This window comes from Pipistrellus kuhlii, unplaced genomic scaffold (genome assembly GCF_014108245.1).
Source record: "Pipistrellus kuhlii isolate mPipKuh1 unplaced genomic scaffold, mPipKuh1.p scaffold_m20_p_22, whole genome shotgun sequence".
NCBI classification, from domain to species: domain Eukaryota; kingdom Metazoa; phylum Chordata; class Mammalia; order Chiroptera; family Vespertilionidae; genus Pipistrellus; species Pipistrellus kuhlii.
This window is the reverse complement of record NW_023425521.1, coordinates 12,604,095-12,624,667: the sequence shown is the minus strand read 5'-3', so window position 1 is coordinate 12,624,667 and position 20,573 is coordinate 12,604,095. Positions and strand designations below refer to the sequence as shown.

Below are 20,573 nucleotides of genomic sequence, written 5' to 3'. Positions count from 1 at the left end.
CTTTATTTTTTAATGGCTGCATAATATCCCATTATTATATGGCTTTTTCATAATTTACATTATTAGTCCCTTACTAATGGTCATTTAGGTTTTTTCCAGTCTTGATATTCTAGGAAATGCTTTAATCAATAACCTTTGTGATGCCCTTATACACTTTTAGAACCTTCTAGAAGTAAATGTATCTCACATTGTTGTTCTTTCAGGGGTCAAGTCCTTCCTGCTCATACACTTCTGAACACTGTAGATGTTGAACTTATCTATGAAGGAATCAAGTATGTACTTAAGGTATGTTGAACTTCACTGAAACCTACACTTATTTTTTTTTTTTTTATCTCTCTTTGTTAGCTTATTTCCTGTAGGTCAAGAGATAGGGGTGAAATTTTAGTTTACTGCAAAGCTGAATGTTATGAATTAGTCATTATTTGTGTCAAAGGCCAGAAGCAATATTTGGTGGCTTTCTGAAAATGTTTTAGTTGTTCCTCAGTTTCACATATGGAGCGAAGAGAAAAAGGAGACAGAGAATAGCCAGACCAGGGAAGCATCTAAGGTCAATCTGTCTGCTTGGAGCAAGGCTGAGCCATGCCCTCAGACACTGATGCTAAGAGCACCAGTGCTAGGAATTTCCTTCCTCTTTGATAGTTTTTTTTAAATCTATATTTTTAAGATACTGAGTTTTACTTGGGACTTCACCCAGAAGGGATATTGACGTGTCCTTTTTTGGTCTCATTCCCTAGGTGACTCGACAGTCCCCAAACTCCTATGTGGTGATCATGAATGGCTCATGTGTAGAAGTCGATGTGCATCGGCTGAGTGACGGGGGACTGCTCTTGTCCTATGATGGCAGCAGTTATACCACGTACATGAAGGAAGAAGTGGATAGGTGAGTGGCTTTTTGAGATCCATATGTTCGATCTCAGATAGTCCCTAGCTCTTGGGATTTTTCAAGATCTTGTTATTCTATTTTAATTAAAAAAAAAAAATAGCACATGCACTTAACAAAAATTTTAAGAGTGCAAAAATGTGTTTATAATACAATGAAAAATATTGTCTCTACCACTTCAATGTGAGTAGATATGAAAAATAAGTTCTCCTCTTTATAAGAACTGTTAACAGTTTCTTATGTATTGAAAATTTATGTGCATTTATAAGTTACATATACACTGAGTGGCCAGATTATTATGATCTCTGAACACATAATAATCTGACCACTCACTATATATTAGAGGCCTGGTGCATGAATTCGTGCATGGGTGGCCAGCCAGCCTGGCCAGGGGGAGGTGACATGGGTGGTTGGCTGGCCTGCTTGCTGGTCGAACTCCTGGTTGAGGGGACAATTTGCATATTAGTCTATTATATAGGATATACACTGAGTGGCCAGATTATTATGCATTTAGAAATCATAATAATCTGGTCACTCAGTGTATATGTACTGTTTTTTTCTTTTAAATGTATCCATAAATAAAAATAATCTTTAGATACTGTTTTGCACCTTATTTTTTCCTTAACATATATTGTAGACCAGTGGTTGCCAACCTTTTGGATCTCACGGATCACCAGTTGGCAACCACTGTTGTAGATTGTTCAACACCCATCAATTTTGTGACAATTAAATGAATTAACATAAGTTAAGTGCTAAGAATTTGTCTGGGGCATAATAAGGGCTTAAGAAATGTTAACTGTTACATCTTTATCATCTTTATGGGTTTTTTTTTGTTTTGTTTTTTTTTAATAGAGATGCCTATTTGTTTTAATGGTTGTATAGTATTCCATTATTTGGATGTATCATAATTGATTAAATTATTAACCTTTATTGAAGGAAATTTTGCTTATTTGGCATTATAAACAAAGGTGAAATGAGTATCATATGTGCATGTGTTTATATAGAATAAAGTTATTAGTTTGTATTTTTTTAGAATGACATTATTCTACCATTCTCTATGGTAAAATTCCTTAGGTGATTTATTGGCTTACATATCCTACTTATCTCCTAGATATCGCATCACGATTGGCAATAAAACCTGTGTGTTTGAGAAGGAGAATGACCCTTCAGTGATGCGCTCACCTTCTGCTGGGAAGTTAATCCAGTACATTGTGGAGGATGGAGGCCATGTGTTTTCTGGCCAGTGCTATGCTGAGATTGAGGTTGGAGGGGTGACAGGGCTTTTGTTTCATGGGAGGGAAGGTAGGAATGGGGTTGTCTGGGATAGACTAGGATTGAAGAGTAACTGAAAACAAATAGAAAATAGGCAGGAAAGAGCATCAGTTAGTTTAATTTGGGCTAGGAATCTTAAGATTTTAACAATAATTGCAAAGCTCACAGGTTGGTGGTGGTGTGTTTTTTTTGACAGATGAGGAATTGCTAACTCTAAAAATAGATATTAGGTTGCAATAGCACTTATTGAGTGGTAGGTATTATGCTATGTCCTGATTATATGGGGAAAATATGATAGGTAGAGGGGGACCACTAAACAGACAAGTAATGAAATATGATTCTGATAAAGCCAAGCACCAGTGTACAGAGGGCCACCTAATTCAAGTGTGGGGCTGGGTGTATGTTGGTGGCTAGTAAGGGAAGACTTCTCAGAGAAGGGAGTTTGATTTTAGTTTTGAGAGATAAATAATAATGGACAGGTAAAGAAGGGCAAGGAAGAATGCTTAAAGGGGAAGGAACAGCCAGGTACAAAGGCACTGAAGCACGAGGGTATGGTATATTTAGGGAACTGCAAGTACATGTTTGTATTGCTTGAGAATGGACTAAGTTTTAATGGGAATGGCAAGAAAAGATGCTAAATAAGTAAACAATTTGAGATCATGGAAGACCTTATAAAACATACTGAAGCTTAGACTATCATGGAAGGATTTTACATAGAAAAATGTTAGGGCAAGAACACTAGAACGATTGCTCTTAGTGTTCTTGTTGGAGGTGCATAGCAGGTAGGGAAATCTTTTGGGAGATTTTTGAAGTACTCTAGGTCTGAAGTACACAAAACCAAACAGCTAGCATGAGAAAAAGATTTCTGAAAGAGATTCGGACGATATTTTTGGCTGGGCTTCATAATTGTAGATAAGGGAGAAAAAAGAGTAAAGAATGACTCTTAGATTTTATTTATTTATTTATTTATTTATTTATTTATTTATTTATTTTTATTGTTACTTTTTTTTGGCCCCTTCTTTCTCCCTCCCTCACTCCCTCTCGATGCTTAGATTTTAGCTTGGGTATCTCATGTAGACAAAGTGAGCATTTAGATCTGAGAGTATGAGGAGACTAAATTGTTCATCACTTCCAAGTACAAAAAATGTAAAAATAGAAATTATGGAAAAATGGATTTAAACAGTTAAAAATAGGAAATTCCCTAGTTGTTATTAATCCTTAAAGCTAGATCCTGAGAGATTTTCTAATTGCCTTCCTTGATAATCTCTTAGAGATTTTGATAGATTTCCATTTTTCTGGATTGAATAAGATACAGTCCAACTTAGATGATGAGGGGAAATGTGATCTCTTTAAATCATTCATCTGTGGAAAGAGAGATTAATTATAATTTTATTTATTTTTCATTATAGGTGATGAAGATGGTAATGACCTTAACAGCTATAGAGTCTGGCTGTATTCATTATGTCAAGCGGCCTGGAGCAGCTCTTGACCCTGGTTGTGTAATAGCCAAAATGCAGTTGGATAACCCCAGCAAGGTCCAGCAGGCAAGTAGCAGGGACTTTTAATATTGTTTTCTAGCCCAGCTGGTGTGGATCAGAGTTTGAGCAGCGACCTATGAACCAGGAAGTCAAGATTAGATTCCTGGTCAGGGTATATGCCTGGGTTGTAAGCTCGATCCCCAGCAAGGGCGTTTAGGAGGCAGCCGATCAATGTTGATGCTTCAAGATTTCTATCTCTCCCTCTGCCTTCCTCTCTCTCTAAAATCAAAACATATTTAAAAAATATTGCTTTCTAAGAGCTAATTATTATACATGACGGGTAATTTGGAGGGGCAAATGTTTTCTCTGCTTAGTTTGCCAGTTTTTCTTAAGCTTTTCTTCCTGATCTTATGCCTTATTTTTGTATTTATAGTATTATGAAATTAGAGTTTGTAGGAATTACTATGATAATAAGATTATATAATTTTTTTTTCATGATGCTTCCTCCATTGCCTTCTTTCCTTATAGCTGCAAATGGTGAAGGGATGTCTTGATTTTTGAATGATAATTCTAAGTTGCAATGGTATGTTTGCACCCTGCATAGAAGGTAGTGGATGATTTGATTTCTCATTGGGGTTGACAGGCTGAGCTTCACACTGGCAGTCTGCCACAGATCCAGAGCACAGCACTTAGAGGCGAGAAACTCCATCGAGTGTTCCACTATGTCCTGGACAACCTGGTCAACGTGATGAATGGATACTGCCTTCCAGATCCTTTCTTTAGCAACAGGGTATGAATCACTTCTCTTTGGGAAGGGATGTACAAATAAGGTAAGGTACCTGTTCTCCAAGATAGTTTAAAAGTTGCAAAATAATTTTTTTTTTAGATGAACCTCTTTCCCCTTTAGTTTAGGGAGTTGAAGTCTTTAAATCCTTGCTTCTTATCCGTTTTATTGACTTCACATATAATAGTTAGATGCTTTTATTGCAATTTCAAAGTAAGTACTATATGATAGTGAATTCAGATATATCATTTTATTTATTGTGTTAATTTGTCTGGATCCTATTTTATTATTTCCTTCTTAGGTAAAAGACTGGGTGGAGCGGTTGATGAAGACCCTCAGAGATCCCTCCTTACCTCTCCTAGAATTGCAAGATATCATGACCAGTGTATCTGGCCGCATCCCCCCCAACGTGGAGAAATCTATCAAGAAGGAAATGGCTCAGTATGCTAGCAACATCACATCAGTCCTCTGTCAGTTTCCCAGCCAGCAGGTATTTATAGAGCAATAGTCATTTTCTAATGGCCACCAGTTCTTCACTATCTGGATGTTGTGCTGTTAAAGTTTTAAGCATTGTGCCCTTCAAAAAACTGCCGCACAATAATTGAAGTATTGTATGTAACATATAAAGTATCTGTGGTTATGAGGAACATATACCCAAATCAGAGATATATTTCTGAATCTAAAGTGAGGGATATTCACAGTTTTATTATTAAAGACTTCTTTACCTCCTCAGCAGCATGTGTATCCTTAAAGCAAATTTGCATGTAGGGAGTAAAGCTAGGCAAGGGGGGAGTAAAGTTTGAGCCTTGACCTTTGATATGTCTTGATTGTCATGGCCTCTGGTAGGTTTTGTGATACACTCATTAATTCATTTGGGAAAGGTTGAAAAGAAGTAAAAGTTGTTTGCTTATTTAACACAAGCCCTTACTATATGCCCAGTAAATTTCAGCTGCTCCCTACATATAAAAGATAGAAATTATCTTGTTATAATTAAGATTCTTAATGGTGATATTATACAGGTGAATGCTTTGGGTCTTTTCGTTGGGTTGGGTTTCATTTTTCCCCCTCTTTCTTACACATTAGATTGCCAACATCCTAGATAGCCATGCAGCTACACTGAACCGGAAATCTGAACGGGAAGTCTTCTTCATGAACACTCAGAGCATTGTCCAACTGGTACAGAGGTAGTTACATATAACTCCAGATTCCCAGACCTATCCATTCTCATACCTTCCTTTCTTCTAAGTAGTCGCAAAGAGATTTACTTCAGGTTTGACTTAGATAAATTAGAAAGCACTGATATCTTAGAAAATACCTTATGTCTTCTAAATATCTTAGAATTGTGAGCAGTTATACCCAATATTTGTGATGACTTCTTTCTATTCTATTGATACTTCCCTCTGTCAATTATTAAGGCACAGAAATGATATTTTATTTTTTTCTTGCAATTTTGATAAAACCCCTGATTTTTCTTCTGGCACAAGGCCTAAATGTAACATTTTTCTTAACTTATAGAACCAACTATTGGACTAAAGGAAGATACTCGTAGATTTTTCAGATATCTCTTAGCCATTTCACGGGTGTGGTAATCATTTCTACTTAGCAGTGGGAACAGAACCCCAGAGTAGGTAGGGATGTCGTGTTTTTTGTTTGTTTTTTTATTCATCTCTCTCTCTCTCCCTCTCTCTCCCTCTCTCTCTCCCTTCCATATATATATATATATATATATATATATATATATATATATATATATATATATATAAATCTTGTCAGTAGCCAGATTTCTTTTAAGCTTGAGATTTGAATTAATCCAGTTAGCTGATTTTAGGCTGGTCTCTGTCCTGTTGTATATTCAGAGGGAAAACATGTTTTGTGGAAACTCTACAAAGTAAATCTGGGCTCTGGATTTATTACTTAATAGTCTGTTATTAATAGTGTTAACCCATCAGGTTTTTCAGTGGAGACTTGTTCTATTTGCCTAGGTACCGAAGTGGCATCCGAGGCCACATGAAGGCTGTGGTGATGGATCTGCTGCGACAGTACCTGCGAGTAGAGACACAGTTCCAGAACGGTAAGCCTCTTCCTGAGGACTCTGTATCTGAGGAAGTTTCCCTGTAGGACTGTGCAGCAGCCCAGCCAGTTCATCCTGTGGCTAACACTTGCCATTAATAAGGCTTCCTCCTTTCACCACTCCCTTAAAAATTAAGCCTCTCTAACCCCACTGCCAAAGAAAGAACAACAAAACACAGCTTGATGAAATTGTGAATCCATGTGCTTCTGGGAAAGGACTGAGATAATTTTTCTAGTAGAAATTAGCATTCCCTGTTGATGTCTTCTTGACGCGTATAGAGAATTGGTTGAATCATGACCAGGCTGAAATTGAGAAACCTTATCTGAAGAGCTTGCCTCTCAGCAGCTAATCCATGGATTGAACTACAGGCATTTGAAAAGGGTTCAGATTTTCCACTCCTTTTCCATGTACCATTTAGGTGGAATTTATCCCTGGCTTTCTCTGAAGAGATTCACTAAATGATGTATAAAGTCTCTAAATGTGAAACACCCTGGCTAAGATTGTACAGGTTCATACTGCTGATACAGCTTCCTGCCACAAGATGGCAGTGAAATACCATATACTTTGAGATATTACATAACATTTTCTTTTATTTTTTTTGCTCCCTTTGTATCCTTTAAAGCAGGGGTGGGGAACCTTTTTTTTACTTCCAAAGGCCATTTGGATATTTATAACATTATTCACTTAATAAAATTCACTTAGCCGAAACCGGTTTGGCTCAGTGGATAGAGCGTCGGCTTGGGGACTGAAGGGACCCAGGTTCGATTCCGGTCAAGGGCATGTACCTTGGTTGCGGGCATATCCCCAGTGGGGGGTGTGCAAGAGGCAGCTGATCGATGACTCTCTCTCATCGATGTTTTTAGCTCTCTATCTCTCTCCCTTCCTCTCTGTACAAAATCAATAAAATATATTTAGAAAAAATTCACTTAATATAAATTTATGTTGCTATGAAAAAAGCACCTAGATTTATTGCATTTCTTGTCCTGCCTGTGGTTGCCTTGGCAGGCCAGACCAAATGATTTCACGGGCCTTATACAGCCTGCAGGCTGAACATTCCCCACCCCTGCTTTAAAGGATGGTTAAGCCACTCATAACCAGTAAAAATCCTTAAGTAAATATTGACACCCTGAATACAGCAATGTATAAAATAATACTTCACAACCAAGTAGGTTTTATACCACTAATGTAAGCTTGATTAATATTTAAAATATTAATATTAATTTTAAAAGAGGAAGAAACATGGTCATCATCTCCAGATATGGAGGAGAAAGCATTTGACAAAATTTAATATTCATTTATGAAAACTTTTGGAAAATGAAGAATGAAATGGAACTTTTTTAGTCATGTAAGGGTTTCCCATAAAAAAATCTATAGGATACATAATGGTGAAATATTAAAAGCATTATTTTTAAGATTAAGAATAATACAAGGACGACTGCTATCATTACTTCTATTCAGCATCATACTGGATATCCTAGCTAGTGCAGTAAGACAAAAAAAAGAATGAAAGGTATGAGGATTGGAAAGGAGTAAGGAAATAAGTTTGCCACTGTTAGATATGGTGTGATATCTACCTGGAAAGTCTCAAAGAATCCATATATTTATTATTATAATTATTTGAAGTTTAAAAGGTTGCTACATACAAAAGGCAATATACAAAATTCAAATGTATTTCTGTATAGTAGAACAGTTGTTTAGAAAAGCAATATACCATTTAAAATAGCAACCCAAAATAAATACTAAGGAATAAACCCAAGAAAATAAATGTACAAGCATCTTTTGGAGAAAATCATAACTAGTTAACAATAATAAAGAAAATCTAAATAAATAATCATAATCTTAGATTAGAATATACACTTGCAAAATATTAATTCTCTCTGAATTCATTTGTAGATTTATTAACTTTGTAATACAAATTCTAGTAGGGTATTTGAAATGACAATATTATTTTAGGGACCGATTAGTTGACCAATGAAACATAATAGCTCAGAAATAGATCCGCAAGTATATGTAATACTTTCAACATTAAATATTAAATTTAAAAAATGGTTTGTCAATACTTAATAGAGTTGAACTTTTATATACTCTTCAACCTACCAGTTTCACTCTTAGATAATATACTCTAGAGAGAAACTAACAATGTTTATTGGAAGACATATACAGGACTGTTTGTGGCAGCATTGTTCATGATAGTAAGAAAAACAGGAAAATTTAAATATACACAAGTAGAATAAATAATTGAAATCGAGTACAGTGTATTTCTACATTGGATTACTGTATAGCAGTGAGAATGCATGAACAAAGATACACATGTGAACAAAAGGATGAATCTCAAAAATGTAATGTTAAGGGAAAGAAACCAGTTACCGAGGGATCCATACACAATAATCGCATTGTTACCAATTTGAAAAGCAGGGAAAATGAAAATATGTATACATTTGTGATAAATGTAAAGAAAAGTTAAAGAATGATTAACATGACATTAAACTTAGTAATTGTTTTAGAGGAGGAGCACACAGGACCCCTCAAAGGTACTAAAAATGTTCTATTTAAGATAGATTTGTGGTTTCACAAATGTTTATTCCTCTGTGTGTGTATTTCACAATAAAAAGTTTTAAAAAAGAGAACACTTGATATCATTGCTTGCTTTCTGCTTAGTGTCTCTGCTGCCTTTTCCCTGGGTGAATATTCCTTTTACTTCTTCTGGTCCTTGTAATTCCTGTTACCAAGATATATTTCTGTTGTCATTTCAAAGCTAAGTCTTGGTTGGGAGAAATATGAATTTATATAGGACATCCAGTTTTTAAACAGCTTCCATTTTGTTCTAAATGGGTCTTTTATAAAATTGGCAGCTTTTTAAAATATTGTTTTTATTTTATGTCCACTGTTTTTCAAATATATTTAGTTTCGTGTTGAAATTTTTTTTTTACATCTATCTTTAATATTTAAAATAGATGAAAGCAGGAATCAATCCATGGTAATGCAGTTTGAATACCACCGTTTTGGTTTGTAACTTAACATGGAATCTGAACTGAGGCAACAATCATTTAGTATTTTCATGATTTTATAAAATTCTCCCCCTTGAGATTACTCAAACTCTTATTCTCCTATACTTGGAAATTTAATTCTGAGGTAAGCTGTTTCCTAAAGAAATGACTATTACTTATATCCCATGGTGGATATCACTACAGTATATCTGAAGCTTATGCTTCTGTTGCAAAATACAGCTTTCTTGGCTAGAACTAACCTGTCCCTGGTGGTCTTGTAAAAGGCCAGTGAAAATATACATAATTGCCCTCCCAGTGAAAATATACATAATTGAGACCTTTTGACTCAATGCAGGGTTCTCCTTGATCTATGCCTTTATTTGGATTAGGAATTCCTAGGTTTCTTAGTAGTTTCATGGACTTACAAGGGAAAACGTTGACTCCAGAGGTTGCAGTCATCCTTGTCGCTGTTGAGAAGTTTGTATTTTATTTTTAGCTAAAACTGTTCCTTCTAGTTAAGGTGAACCACTTTCAGTGAGTCAAACATGGAACCAGAATATTAACTTGGAGTAGGCTTTAAAGATCCTCGTGTGTAATGGTATTGACATTTCTTTTTAAGCAGCAGAACCCTCTCTTGGAAGGAAATCATTCCAGGAAGCTATGAAAGAGTTTTGAGTAAGGGTGGGGAGTTCAAGTTATCAGCAACCCCTTAGTCTCTTCTGTACACCCTCCTCCACCTCTCAGTTTTTTTTAATGAAAATCAGGCTCAGAGAGGTAGAGTGATTTTTCCAGGAGCACATAGGATTTTGGGATCAGAGCGAGGCTTTGAGCTCAGGTCTTATACTGGATTGCCTAACTCCTAGTCCACTGCCCCTTTGACTAAACCAGACAACCAGTTCTATCCAAACTCCTCCAAGAAAATTCTCAAGACATTTCTTCCCACAGCTGAACAGGTGAAGTAGAGATGTTAGAAAGCAAATAGCACGTAAACATGAACATTCATACGTGGGTGAGGACCAAATTCTTTTTGCTGCTTGCAGGTCACTATGACAAATGTGTCTTCGCTCTTCGAGAGGAGAATAAGAGTGACATGAACACTGTACTGAACTATATCTTTTCTCATGCTCAAGTCACCAAGAAGAATCTTCTGGTCACAATGCTTATTGTGAGTACAATTTTTTCAGAACCTGTAAGGATGCTTAATAATATGAAAAAAAGTATTTCTCCTTCTGGTGACTGTGGTCAGAGGAGAAGCTCCTGTCTTTTATAATTGTGAGATGAGTGGGGCTCGGGTTGTGGATAAACAATTTCTCACATCTGTCTTTGTCCTTGACTGAAGGAACCTGCTTCACTTAAGAAAGAATTGTTCTGGCTCTTATGCATACAGTCATGCACAGGGACTCAGCTCTCTTGATTCTACTTAGGCCCTGTGCTTCTTCATTCCTGTTATCACTCATGACAGTAGCTTTAAAATTTAGTCTTAACCAGCCAGTGCACTTTTTCATTGTAACTCTGGTTTGTTCCATGAATATCAGCAATGGTTCTCATGTCCAAAACTTAAAAGCACAAATCCAGTGCTGTCGTTTCCCTACCGAAGGAAGATATTTAAATGTATTCTGTATCTTCTTTGATTCCTTTCTGTTTTATTCACATGGAAATCTAAGCTCAGTGTTATTTGGGGAGTAGATGCATGCTTTTGTCCCCATAACCTAATTTGACAGTAGAAGGTGAGAATGAGCAGTGAGACTAGTCTTTGTGGATAGGGCTAACATACATTTGACTAGTGGATGGAATTTTTGTGGACTTAAGGGTTTTTAAAGATGATTTTTAAGTCCTTCATTCTTAGATTTTTCTGTTAATTCTAGGAATCAGAGAACAATAGGACTGTTCTTAGAGTCCTTCACCCCATGAACAATTGCCTTGTTCTTGCATGTGTGTCTTTTTTGGTGGACTAGAGTATCTTTGGCTTCTAGAGTTTCCTTTCTTGTCCCTTTGTGAAATTGACATTTTTGATACCTTAATTCCATTATTCCTTCTTGGAGGAAAAAAAGCTATAAATTTTCACGCTTTTTTAAATTTCATATATCAGAATGAAGGGAAACTATCCACCTCACATCTCTGGTTAACAACAGTGCCAATCATTCAGCTATCTGCCTAGCTGGTTAACTGGACAGGATATAACGTTTTTCAGAATACCCACTTTTAAAAGTATGTAATTGCAGGGAGAGTTCATTACCTTTGCTAGCCTAGAATGGCTAGATGGTAGGGAAACCAGGATATGCATTTGAAAGGAAAAAATATATCAGCACTATGTAGCATTACAGTTTCCCCAAGTGCAGGTTTTGACAAAGAAGTGATATTATCTGTGGCAACTTGACTGATTTTTTTTTTTTCCTCAAAGAGGGAAGAAATTTCTGAGTAGTTAGACTTTTTAAGAAAATTTTAATACAAAGATTGCTAATTCTCATTTGAATAAAGCCAGGACTTTCTGATAAAAAAGGGTAATGATAAGGGAGTAGAAGAATCTGCCTGTTTGACCCTAAAATGGGGTGGAATTTGCCTTCTTAGGAAGCTAATTATGGCGAGTTTTCATTTTATTATGATTACCTTTTTAAGGACTTAACAGTTTTCTGCACTAAAAATAGACCAAAGCCCAGAATCCTTGGAGCAGCAGAAGAGTAATGATCGTCTAAGACTGTCGCTGGGTTTCTTAAATTCTAATTTGTAAGATATAGGGGCTCGGCTCGCTCCTTTTGCGGAGTGATTGTAAGTAACGCTTGCCTTAAGAATCTCATTATTGGAACACGGAGCCATATTTCCTCTGAGAATTCTGGAGTAGCTTTGAGCCGGGGCTGTTCATTTCTCAAGTAATCACGCTGGTGTGATGGAGAGAGAAAATGGCAGCTGTTCGGAGCTCAGGCCTTCAATTTTCTTCAGAGTCCAGTCACTCAAGTGTGTAATTACACGGGGGTGCAGCCGAGGCGTTGGGCCCTGTCAGAGAACTGGTTTGAGGCTTTGCTTTCTGCTTTTGCCAGTCGGACAGGCAGAAGCCAATGGGACTCTGACTTGCTGCTGTTCTTTTTCTCCCCACCTTGTCATCCTGATTACTTCTTACCTGCATGGATAGTGCCCAAACTTTCTTTCCAACAGACTGAGCACTTTGTTAGTGTTTGGGTTTGCAGGAATAAGATGGGGAGGAGAGGAACAGGAGGAGGGGGGTGCAGGGAGGAGGAAGGTTGAAGATGTGAACCAGAAAGATGGATTTGTCCTTTTCTTTGTTTTGGCACTTCACATTTTTCTTTTAAAAAGAAAACAAAACTTGATAAACATAGGAGGCTTTCATATAATTAACTTGAAATATCAGCTGTTTTCACCTCATTTTAGTCATTTGGAAATCAAGACGTTAATTGGTATGATTTAGCTGAGGGCCTGCTAGTGGTGACGTAGGATCGGGATGAAAGCTCAGAATGTGCTCCTTTCTGCTCTGATATTAATGAATGCCAGGCATGGGCCTCCTCTCTCTTTTCGTGGCAAAGGTCAGGTCCCCTATCCCGTGTCTGCATCACTGATGGCAGCTGGTCAAAGCCATTTTAGTTGTTTGGATTCCTCTTTCTGTAGGTCTGTCTTTTCCAGGTATCACCTGGATCTGGCAGCACTTGAATCCCCTAGTTTGTATTCTCAGCTGGTTTCACTTTCTTTGCTTACCTTAGCTTCCTGATGGATGGTTTTGTGCCCGGCATTCCAATCCCTGCTTTCTAGAAGTAGGAGTGTTGATGGTGTGCTTTGCTGAGCTAGATGATGATTTCTGGGGGTTTTGAACTTAGAGTGAAGGCTCAAGAAAATCCGGACTTCTGTGAATCAGTGTTACGGAACGTGGGTTGCTTCAAGGAGGCCTTCATCCCTTCCAGGTATTAGCATAACTTGCCTAGTGATTACATGCCTCAAGGACTCACGAGCAAAATTCTTCTAATCTTTGACCCTATTGGGATAGCAAAATATCAAATAAAAGCAAAAGTTCTGTCAGGTTTTCTCCATTTTGAGGAATATTGTGCCACAGTAGAAAACAAAGTCTGGAAGATGAACAATAAGTGTATTATTTTGAAAGCTCTTCTTATTTCTTTAATTTTCTAGGAAACAGCTTAGTACATTGTTTATGCTTACTAAGAGATATTTAGGACACTCTTTAAGGCAACTTAAGCAATTTTGTACCAGTAAAATGTATCAATACCCTCATAGCTGTCTAGATAGCGGCGTAGTACATAAGGACTACTTGAGTAGTTATCTCCTCGCTACTTATATCTTATTTCTGATATGGTCCACAGGAACATGATCTAAGCCATGCTTCCTTGTGACTAATGCCACACCTGCGAGCCTGTTTGCTTTAGGCAGGGATCATTTAAAATGCTAATCAGTGCCTTTTCTCCCTCCTCTTTACATGACTGCAAATAATTTTGTTCAATGTGTGATAAAGAAGAATGTTTTTCTCAGCAAACCTGATTTACTGAATAAGCTATGGTTGGAAGAAGCTACCAGACCATTGCTGGTATTGGGATTAGTGCCTCACACAGTTAAATGTTGTTAATGTCTTGAGCTCATTACACACTAGGTCACATTCTTTTCATTTTGAATTGCCTTCATATCTTAAGATGCTAAGATCAAGTTGGATTACCTTCTGTTCTTCTGGCCGTCAGTTGTGTAACTTGGCTATGGTTTTGATACTTAAGCATGTATGTTATATTCCCCACCATTTAGCCACAATCAGGTTAAGAAAAAGAAGTACTATGTGGTACCAATATTAACCGATACTGAATAATAATTTTCCCTTGGGCCTGCAGATGTATGCAAGCGTCCTGTAATCCCAAAAGCAGCAGGTAGGCTTGTTAAATTAACTGCTTTGGAGTGAGAAAACATCTGACATAGTTACCATTTAATGTCGTTGCAAAATGTTCACCAGGACTAGATGGTGATGTTGGGCTGTCTAGTTGCCCCAAGGAAGTCTGGACAAGTCTTATTTTTGGATGTTTTTATCTTGGGATGGATGGTTCTGATGAACAGAAAGGTTTTCCCTGGTGTTTTTTGTTTGTTTTTTAAGAACATTTACACTGTGTCCAGGTCAAGTATGAGACAGGGCTGCAAAGGTTACACATAAGTTTTCTATTGCCAATCTTTGACTAAGTACTAATGATGACAATTGAGAAAATAATATTTGAATGGAAAATTTCCAAGTCAGGATAAACTAATGCAAATAGTGGTTTATTCCTACTGTGGAATAAACAGCCCAAAAAGTCTGGTTTCTATACTTTATCACAGAGCTCAGGAAGATTGTCATTTGGTGATACTGAACGCATACTTTATTTTCTAATCTCCATAGTTCACTTTTCTTACAGATACTGTTTCTTCCTACCCTCTTTCTCACTCCCTTTCTCTCCTAGTGGAAAGATTAAATTTTAAAAAGTTTGTTGTTTTTTTAAAGTGTGTGTTTTGCTTTTTAATGTGGGACAGGATGTGTAGTTAAGATAGTAACTTTATTTTTACTTATTTATTTTAATCTCAAAAGGTAAGCCTAGATTTTCCTTCAGGGAAATGGTTGGGTAGGTGGCTAGTGTTCTCATTTTGTTATGTTGGCTTTTGTTGTTAATGTTGAGACTTCAGTCTAGCTTTTTGCAGAGTAGCATTACCTAGGACATCTCTTAGGTTTTTAAATATTTCAGTGGGTCAGTGTGATGACTGAAGTGAGGACCTCGGAAAGGAATATATTTTCTCTATTAGGAACATTGAATAAAAGGGATTCATGTAGGAAAACCTTAACTTGGTTTCCTTATACACTGTTATCTATTCTTTTCCTTCTGTCCTTTTATGGTCTTTTCTTGGTAATTTTATATACAGGGTGGGGTAAAAGTAAGTTGTAAAACACAATTTATTCTTATATTTTTAAATTATTGTATTTTACATAGGAACAACTGTAAATCTATTTTTGCCTCACTCTGTATTCCCTTGAAATTCTATTTTGCTTGTTGGTTCTCAACAAACGATGAGGTGCATTTTCTCCCTCTTTGCATTTATGCCTTAGGATAGGTGGGATAGGTTCTCTGGTCTGTGACTGACTACATGCTCAACCGAATCCTGGATTTATAGTCACTTACATAGCAGCTTGTCTTCTTCCCACTTAGATGAGTGAATTCCTGCATTAAATGAATGAAAACAAGACGCATGTGTACTTCCTTAACTATTAATCACATCCTGTATTTTACAACTCAACAGTAGGAGCAGAGCTCCGGATGGTGGGTTGGGGAATCAGAAAGTATTCCTGCTTTGAAATGTTGAGAAGCCTTCTTTCCAGCATAGTGATGTTGAGCACTTCAAAACTATGACATGGAAAGTAGTAGGGGTTGTAGGAAAAGTATTGTGGGAAATTAACATCTGCTCCAAAAGCCAGAAGTCCCAAGCTTTTATTTATACAGCTGGGGTCATGGACTATAAAGACTCTCCTGAGATGGGGAAGGTCTAAGTATGAATCGAGATTCTTCAAGAAAATGGCTGGTAATCAAGGTAAGGAGGAGACTAAAAAGCAGCAACAGGAAGTCTTTTAGGATCTGATCATCTTTCATATCCTATGGATAGTTAGGGGAAAATAAAAATTCACCGAATATAAAGGCAATTATTTCAAATTTCAATTAGAGGGAACTGCTAGTATATCTGAACGTGTATATTTTATGTGGTTTGGTATTAAGAGCTACTACAAGTAGCTCTGTGACTTTAAAAAAAAACTTTATAAAAACCTTACCTGCTGTTTTTCAGCTTAGATGAAAATTACATGGATGAATTGAGGGAATAAACTGACATTCCACTGGAGAAGAAAATTTTTCTCAAAATATATTTTTCTTAACAATTTTTAATTCTTGGGAGGGAAAGGACCCAGTGCTGAATAAACCATGTATTGTATTGTATTATAGGAGCTGCTTTTTTCCCTTCTAATCCATCTAAGGATTCACCATGTTTGTATATTGTGGAATGATTCTTATATAGTGAGAGGATAAATGACTTTTGGGTACAGAATTGTCAGAATATGAGACGGTGTTTTTATTTAGTGTGTGTTTATAAATGAATACTTTGTTCTTGTGTTTCTGTTTTGCACCCTCCTGGGATGCTGAACATTTGGTTTGTGGAATGAAAATCACTAAGTGTGGTTCCTTTTCCTTACATTTTGCTTTCCCCCCCTAAAGTGGGAAAAGGAATAGGAAGCCTTAGTCACTATATTATTTAAAACCTCTTAACACAACACCTGTTATTTCTTAACTCAGAATCCCTTGGCCCCTTTTAATGATCTCTGATGATTTCTCCTGCATTTTAAAAGTAGAGTGTTGGTTTATAAAGAAATACACTTGGAATTTTGAATCTGAATGACAGAAGGATTTAGGCTTCTTCCCCTAGCAGCAGCAACTTTTGGGATCATCTTTATCGCATTGTTTGAGATGAAAAACAAAAGAATACCGGGACGTTTGCATTTTTTATTACCGTAATCCAGCTGTGTTGACTTTGTTTTTATTCCCTTTCCTCCATTTCAAAGTCCTAACCACCTCAAGTCTTCTCATGTGGATATGTATGTTCTTTCCCACATAAACTATCAGGATCAGTTGTGTGGCCGGGACCCTACGCTCACTGATGAGCTGCTGAATATCCTCACAGAGCTAACTCAACTCAGTAAGACCACCAATGCTAAAGTGGCACTGCGAGCACGCCAGGTAAGGACGCTTGTCGGTTATCACGAGGGAGGGATGGTTTTCGTAGATTGGACAATGAGCTTTTACTCCAACTCACAAAATGCAGATGTCTATGTCCATTGCCCTCAAAACAAATGTTTTCGTGTGCTATAGGTTTTTTCAAGAGAAATGAGATTAATGTTGAATATCTTTAAAATAGGAGCCCTTTCCCCATATAAAATCCTATTATCGTTCCCTATCCTTCCTGCTAGCTCTGTGATGGTAAATCAGGGTCATGTGGAGGAAGGCAATAGACTCAAGATTTCTTTCTTCTCAAAGGGAGCTTAGAAGCAGGTGAGAACTTTTAAGTGTATAGAAAAAGAAATCAAGTGTGGAAAGCAGAAAGATAATGAAATGAATCTTAGGTGCTAGCAATCAGAACAACCCCAGAGAAGTCCAGTTAGTTTCACCCTGTAGTCTTCATTTCCATTCCAAAAGGTTTCAGCAGGGAAGCCAAGAGTTGTCGCTCCCTTTGTGTTTCAATGCGTGGTCACTGACAGGGAAGCAGCTTTTGAAGCTGTTCAGTGACCTTCTGCTTTCTCTACAATTGTATCCTTGTCACTGAACTACTCAAAGTTATTGAACCTCTCAGTGACCTGCTGAGAGTATTCAGGTCCTACCGTGTCCGTGTTTGTTTGTGACACTGCTTTCACTCTCTCTGCCCCTCACAAGCATTGGTATTACATCCCGAAGCCTTTTCCTTGATACTGAGTACCTGGGGCTGTCAGAGCAGTTTTTCCTAGTCTGTCTTTCTACTTCAGAGTTGCAAAAGACTAGCTCTGCTGCATCCACCTTCCCCACAGCTGCTCCCTGCCAGACCTGATTCCCAATTAACAGCTAGTCAAGCAGTCCCGAGGACTAGCGGTTTTGCAATGGTAAATCACATGCACTGATGGAACTTGATTGAAGCTGTTTTCTCTCTCTTCCCCCAACCCCCTATGGGAAATTGCCCACAACGCAAATCATGGTGAGAGTCAACTGAGATGCAGTATTTGGTGGCATTGGCTTTATGTTACAGGACCTAGAAGTTGTTTCACTTGGTCTCTGTTTTATCTTTGACGTCTGCACTTAGAGATTTATATTTATTGCTTTTGTATCAGAGCTGCCTAATAGGAGCCTAGAATAATCACTCCCTCAAGAATTTATGCCTCTTATTTTGCTCTCACTCTAGGTTCTTATTGCCTCCCATTTGCCATCATATGAGCTTCGCCATAACCAAGTAGAGTCTATCTTCCTATCAGCTATTGACATGTACGGACATCAGTTTTGCATTGAGAACCTGCAGGTATACTTATAGCCCTTTTCTACACCTCTCTGCACTCTTGTTCCCTTTACTCCAAGCATTGAGTAATCAATCAATCAATTTTGATTTTTTGTACAATGAAGTTTTATACCTTGACTTTCTAAAATGATTTATACTTATGAAATTTTTTTCATTAAAAATACTGTTAGAATTGTGGCTTAGCTTAAAAATCAAATAGACTTGCCTTGATAGAAGTGTCCTGTTGAAGTCTACTACCTCTTATGCTTTCATTTTATTTTAATGCTTACTATTAGGCTTTATATAGAGCCGATTTTATAAAAAAAAGTACTGGCTAATTTTGCTAGTTGCAAGTATCTTGACTATTATTTTTTAAACAACATCATTTATTCAGGAATGACTTTCATTTGTCTATCTGTACGTAAGGATAATGTTGTTATACCTAGCCAAGGGAATCTTCAGGCTTTTTGTCAGATTTCCTTCTGGGGAACCTAGAGAGGGAAGAAGGATGTTTTTGTTTATTTGGTTCATAGTTAAAATAGAGGACTTCAGATGGAGTTCAAATCTATAGTTTACCATAGTGGAGTATTGAGACAATATTTAAGAAATTGAGTACAGATATATGTCAGAAAGGGTAATAATAGTCATAAACACTTATATTAGCATATAATTAATGCATTCTAATAATTATTAACTCTTTGAATGCTCACAACAGTCTATGAGCATAAGGATTATTATTATTTCCCAATTTTGTAGCTTGAGAAGCTGAGACACAAGAAGGTAAGGCCACCTGACATTCATAGACAAAAATCTCAAGTTTCTCTAAAATGCTTCAAATGCTAATATGTCCATTGAAATTGCTCTCTTGTGGTTGTAATGGTTTAAGTTTGTCTTTGTACCTCCCAGAAACTCATCTTGTCTGAAACATCTATTTTTGATGTCCTACCAAACTTCTTCTACCACAGCAACCAGGTGGTACGGATGGCAGCTCTGGAGGTAAGTTTTCTTGGTAACACAGCATGCCATAACCTTTTACTTGGTTTCTGGTTGAATTCTTCTGTCTATTTGGCCATCGTATCAGTTCTTTTTCTTTGGCCTTAACGTTCTTAAGAGTAGAGTCTTCTGTTCCCCTGAAACTGAACTATGGTCTGACCTGACCCAAGTGTTTCAGCTGAACTAATCACCAGCTCCTAGGCCCCAGTCACAGGAAAACAGCTGCCAGCATTTTTTATAGTTTCTACTTCTTAGATATATTTGATTCTCCCATGTCATAATGAATTAGGATTCCCTATAACACAATAAGTGAAAAAATGTATATGGTCAATCATAACATGTACCATTTTGTGATTTAGGCCAAATAAAATGGATTTTAGTTATATCCTGAATTGTCAAAGCTCTTATAAAGTATTTCATCATGAGAAAAATAAGTAATAACATTTAATGTACTGTATTTTAGGTGCTTTATTTTTCTCACTTAATCCTACAATTATTTCATGAAAAAGAAAGTGAGACTCAGGTTAAGTGATTTGTCTAAATTCACAGAGATATAAGTGGAAGAGTTTGCATTTGAATCTGACTCACAGGATTTTCTGTTTCCACTACAGCTCACTACCTCATTAAACATAAAAATTGCAGATCCTGAGTACTGCTGTAAAATTGCCAAGTGTATGATTTTTGAAGATGAGGAAAAGGGGTGTTTTAGATGATCTTATGTAATGACATCACTACCAGTCTATTGTGAGCTCTTTTGAGTTACTCTGTATTCTGTGGGTAGCATGTAATGTATCCTACTCAGTAAATACCAAATTTTTAAAATATCTGTTTTACAGTACTTCCATGCCATTTAGTGAGAAGCCTTCTTATATATCCCACATGCTGATAGAATTTTATGTAGCATTTTCTGTGCATGGCAAATGGTCTGAAGTGCCCAAGGTTGGACTGATAGTTTTTGGCTGAGATGAAGCCCATTGCTATTTCTCAACTCTTGAGTCAAGTAGTGTGTTTGAGATGTTATATATCAAATTATGCCTTACTGCTTTTGCCTAATGTTTGGATGGTAAATAATCTAAAAATGATTTTT

The 20,573-nt window shown here is 36.9% G+C and overlaps 1 protein-coding gene across 12 annotated transcripts in view; it reads left to right on the top strand.

The window, feature by feature from the left end:
* ACACA (acetyl-CoA carboxylase alpha) overlaps positions 1-20,573 on the top strand; it is a 248,575-nt gene that overhangs the window by 105,266 nt on the left and 122,736 nt on the right. For all 12 annotated transcript variants that reach the window (XM_036451660.2, XM_045586414.1, XM_045586415.1 and 9 more), the window contains 12 exons: positions 204-285; positions 735-880; positions 1,992-2,142; positions 3,562-3,696; positions 4,274-4,420; positions 4,716-4,904; positions 5,498-5,598; positions 6,397-6,485; positions 10,513-10,637; positions 17,101-17,214; positions 18,404-18,517; positions 19,400-19,489. In XM_036451660.2, the coding sequence (XP_036307553.1) occupies positions 204-285; positions 735-880; positions 1,992-2,142; positions 3,562-3,696; positions 4,274-4,420; positions 4,716-4,904; positions 5,498-5,598; positions 6,397-6,485; positions 10,513-10,637; positions 17,101-17,214; positions 18,404-18,517; positions 19,400-19,489 (1,483 nt within the window). The remainder of the gene's footprint in view (positions 1-203; positions 286-734; positions 881-1,991; positions 2,143-3,561; positions 3,697-4,273; positions 4,421-4,715; positions 4,905-5,497; positions 5,599-6,396; positions 6,486-10,512; positions 10,638-17,100; positions 17,215-18,403; positions 18,518-19,399; positions 19,490-20,573) is intronic.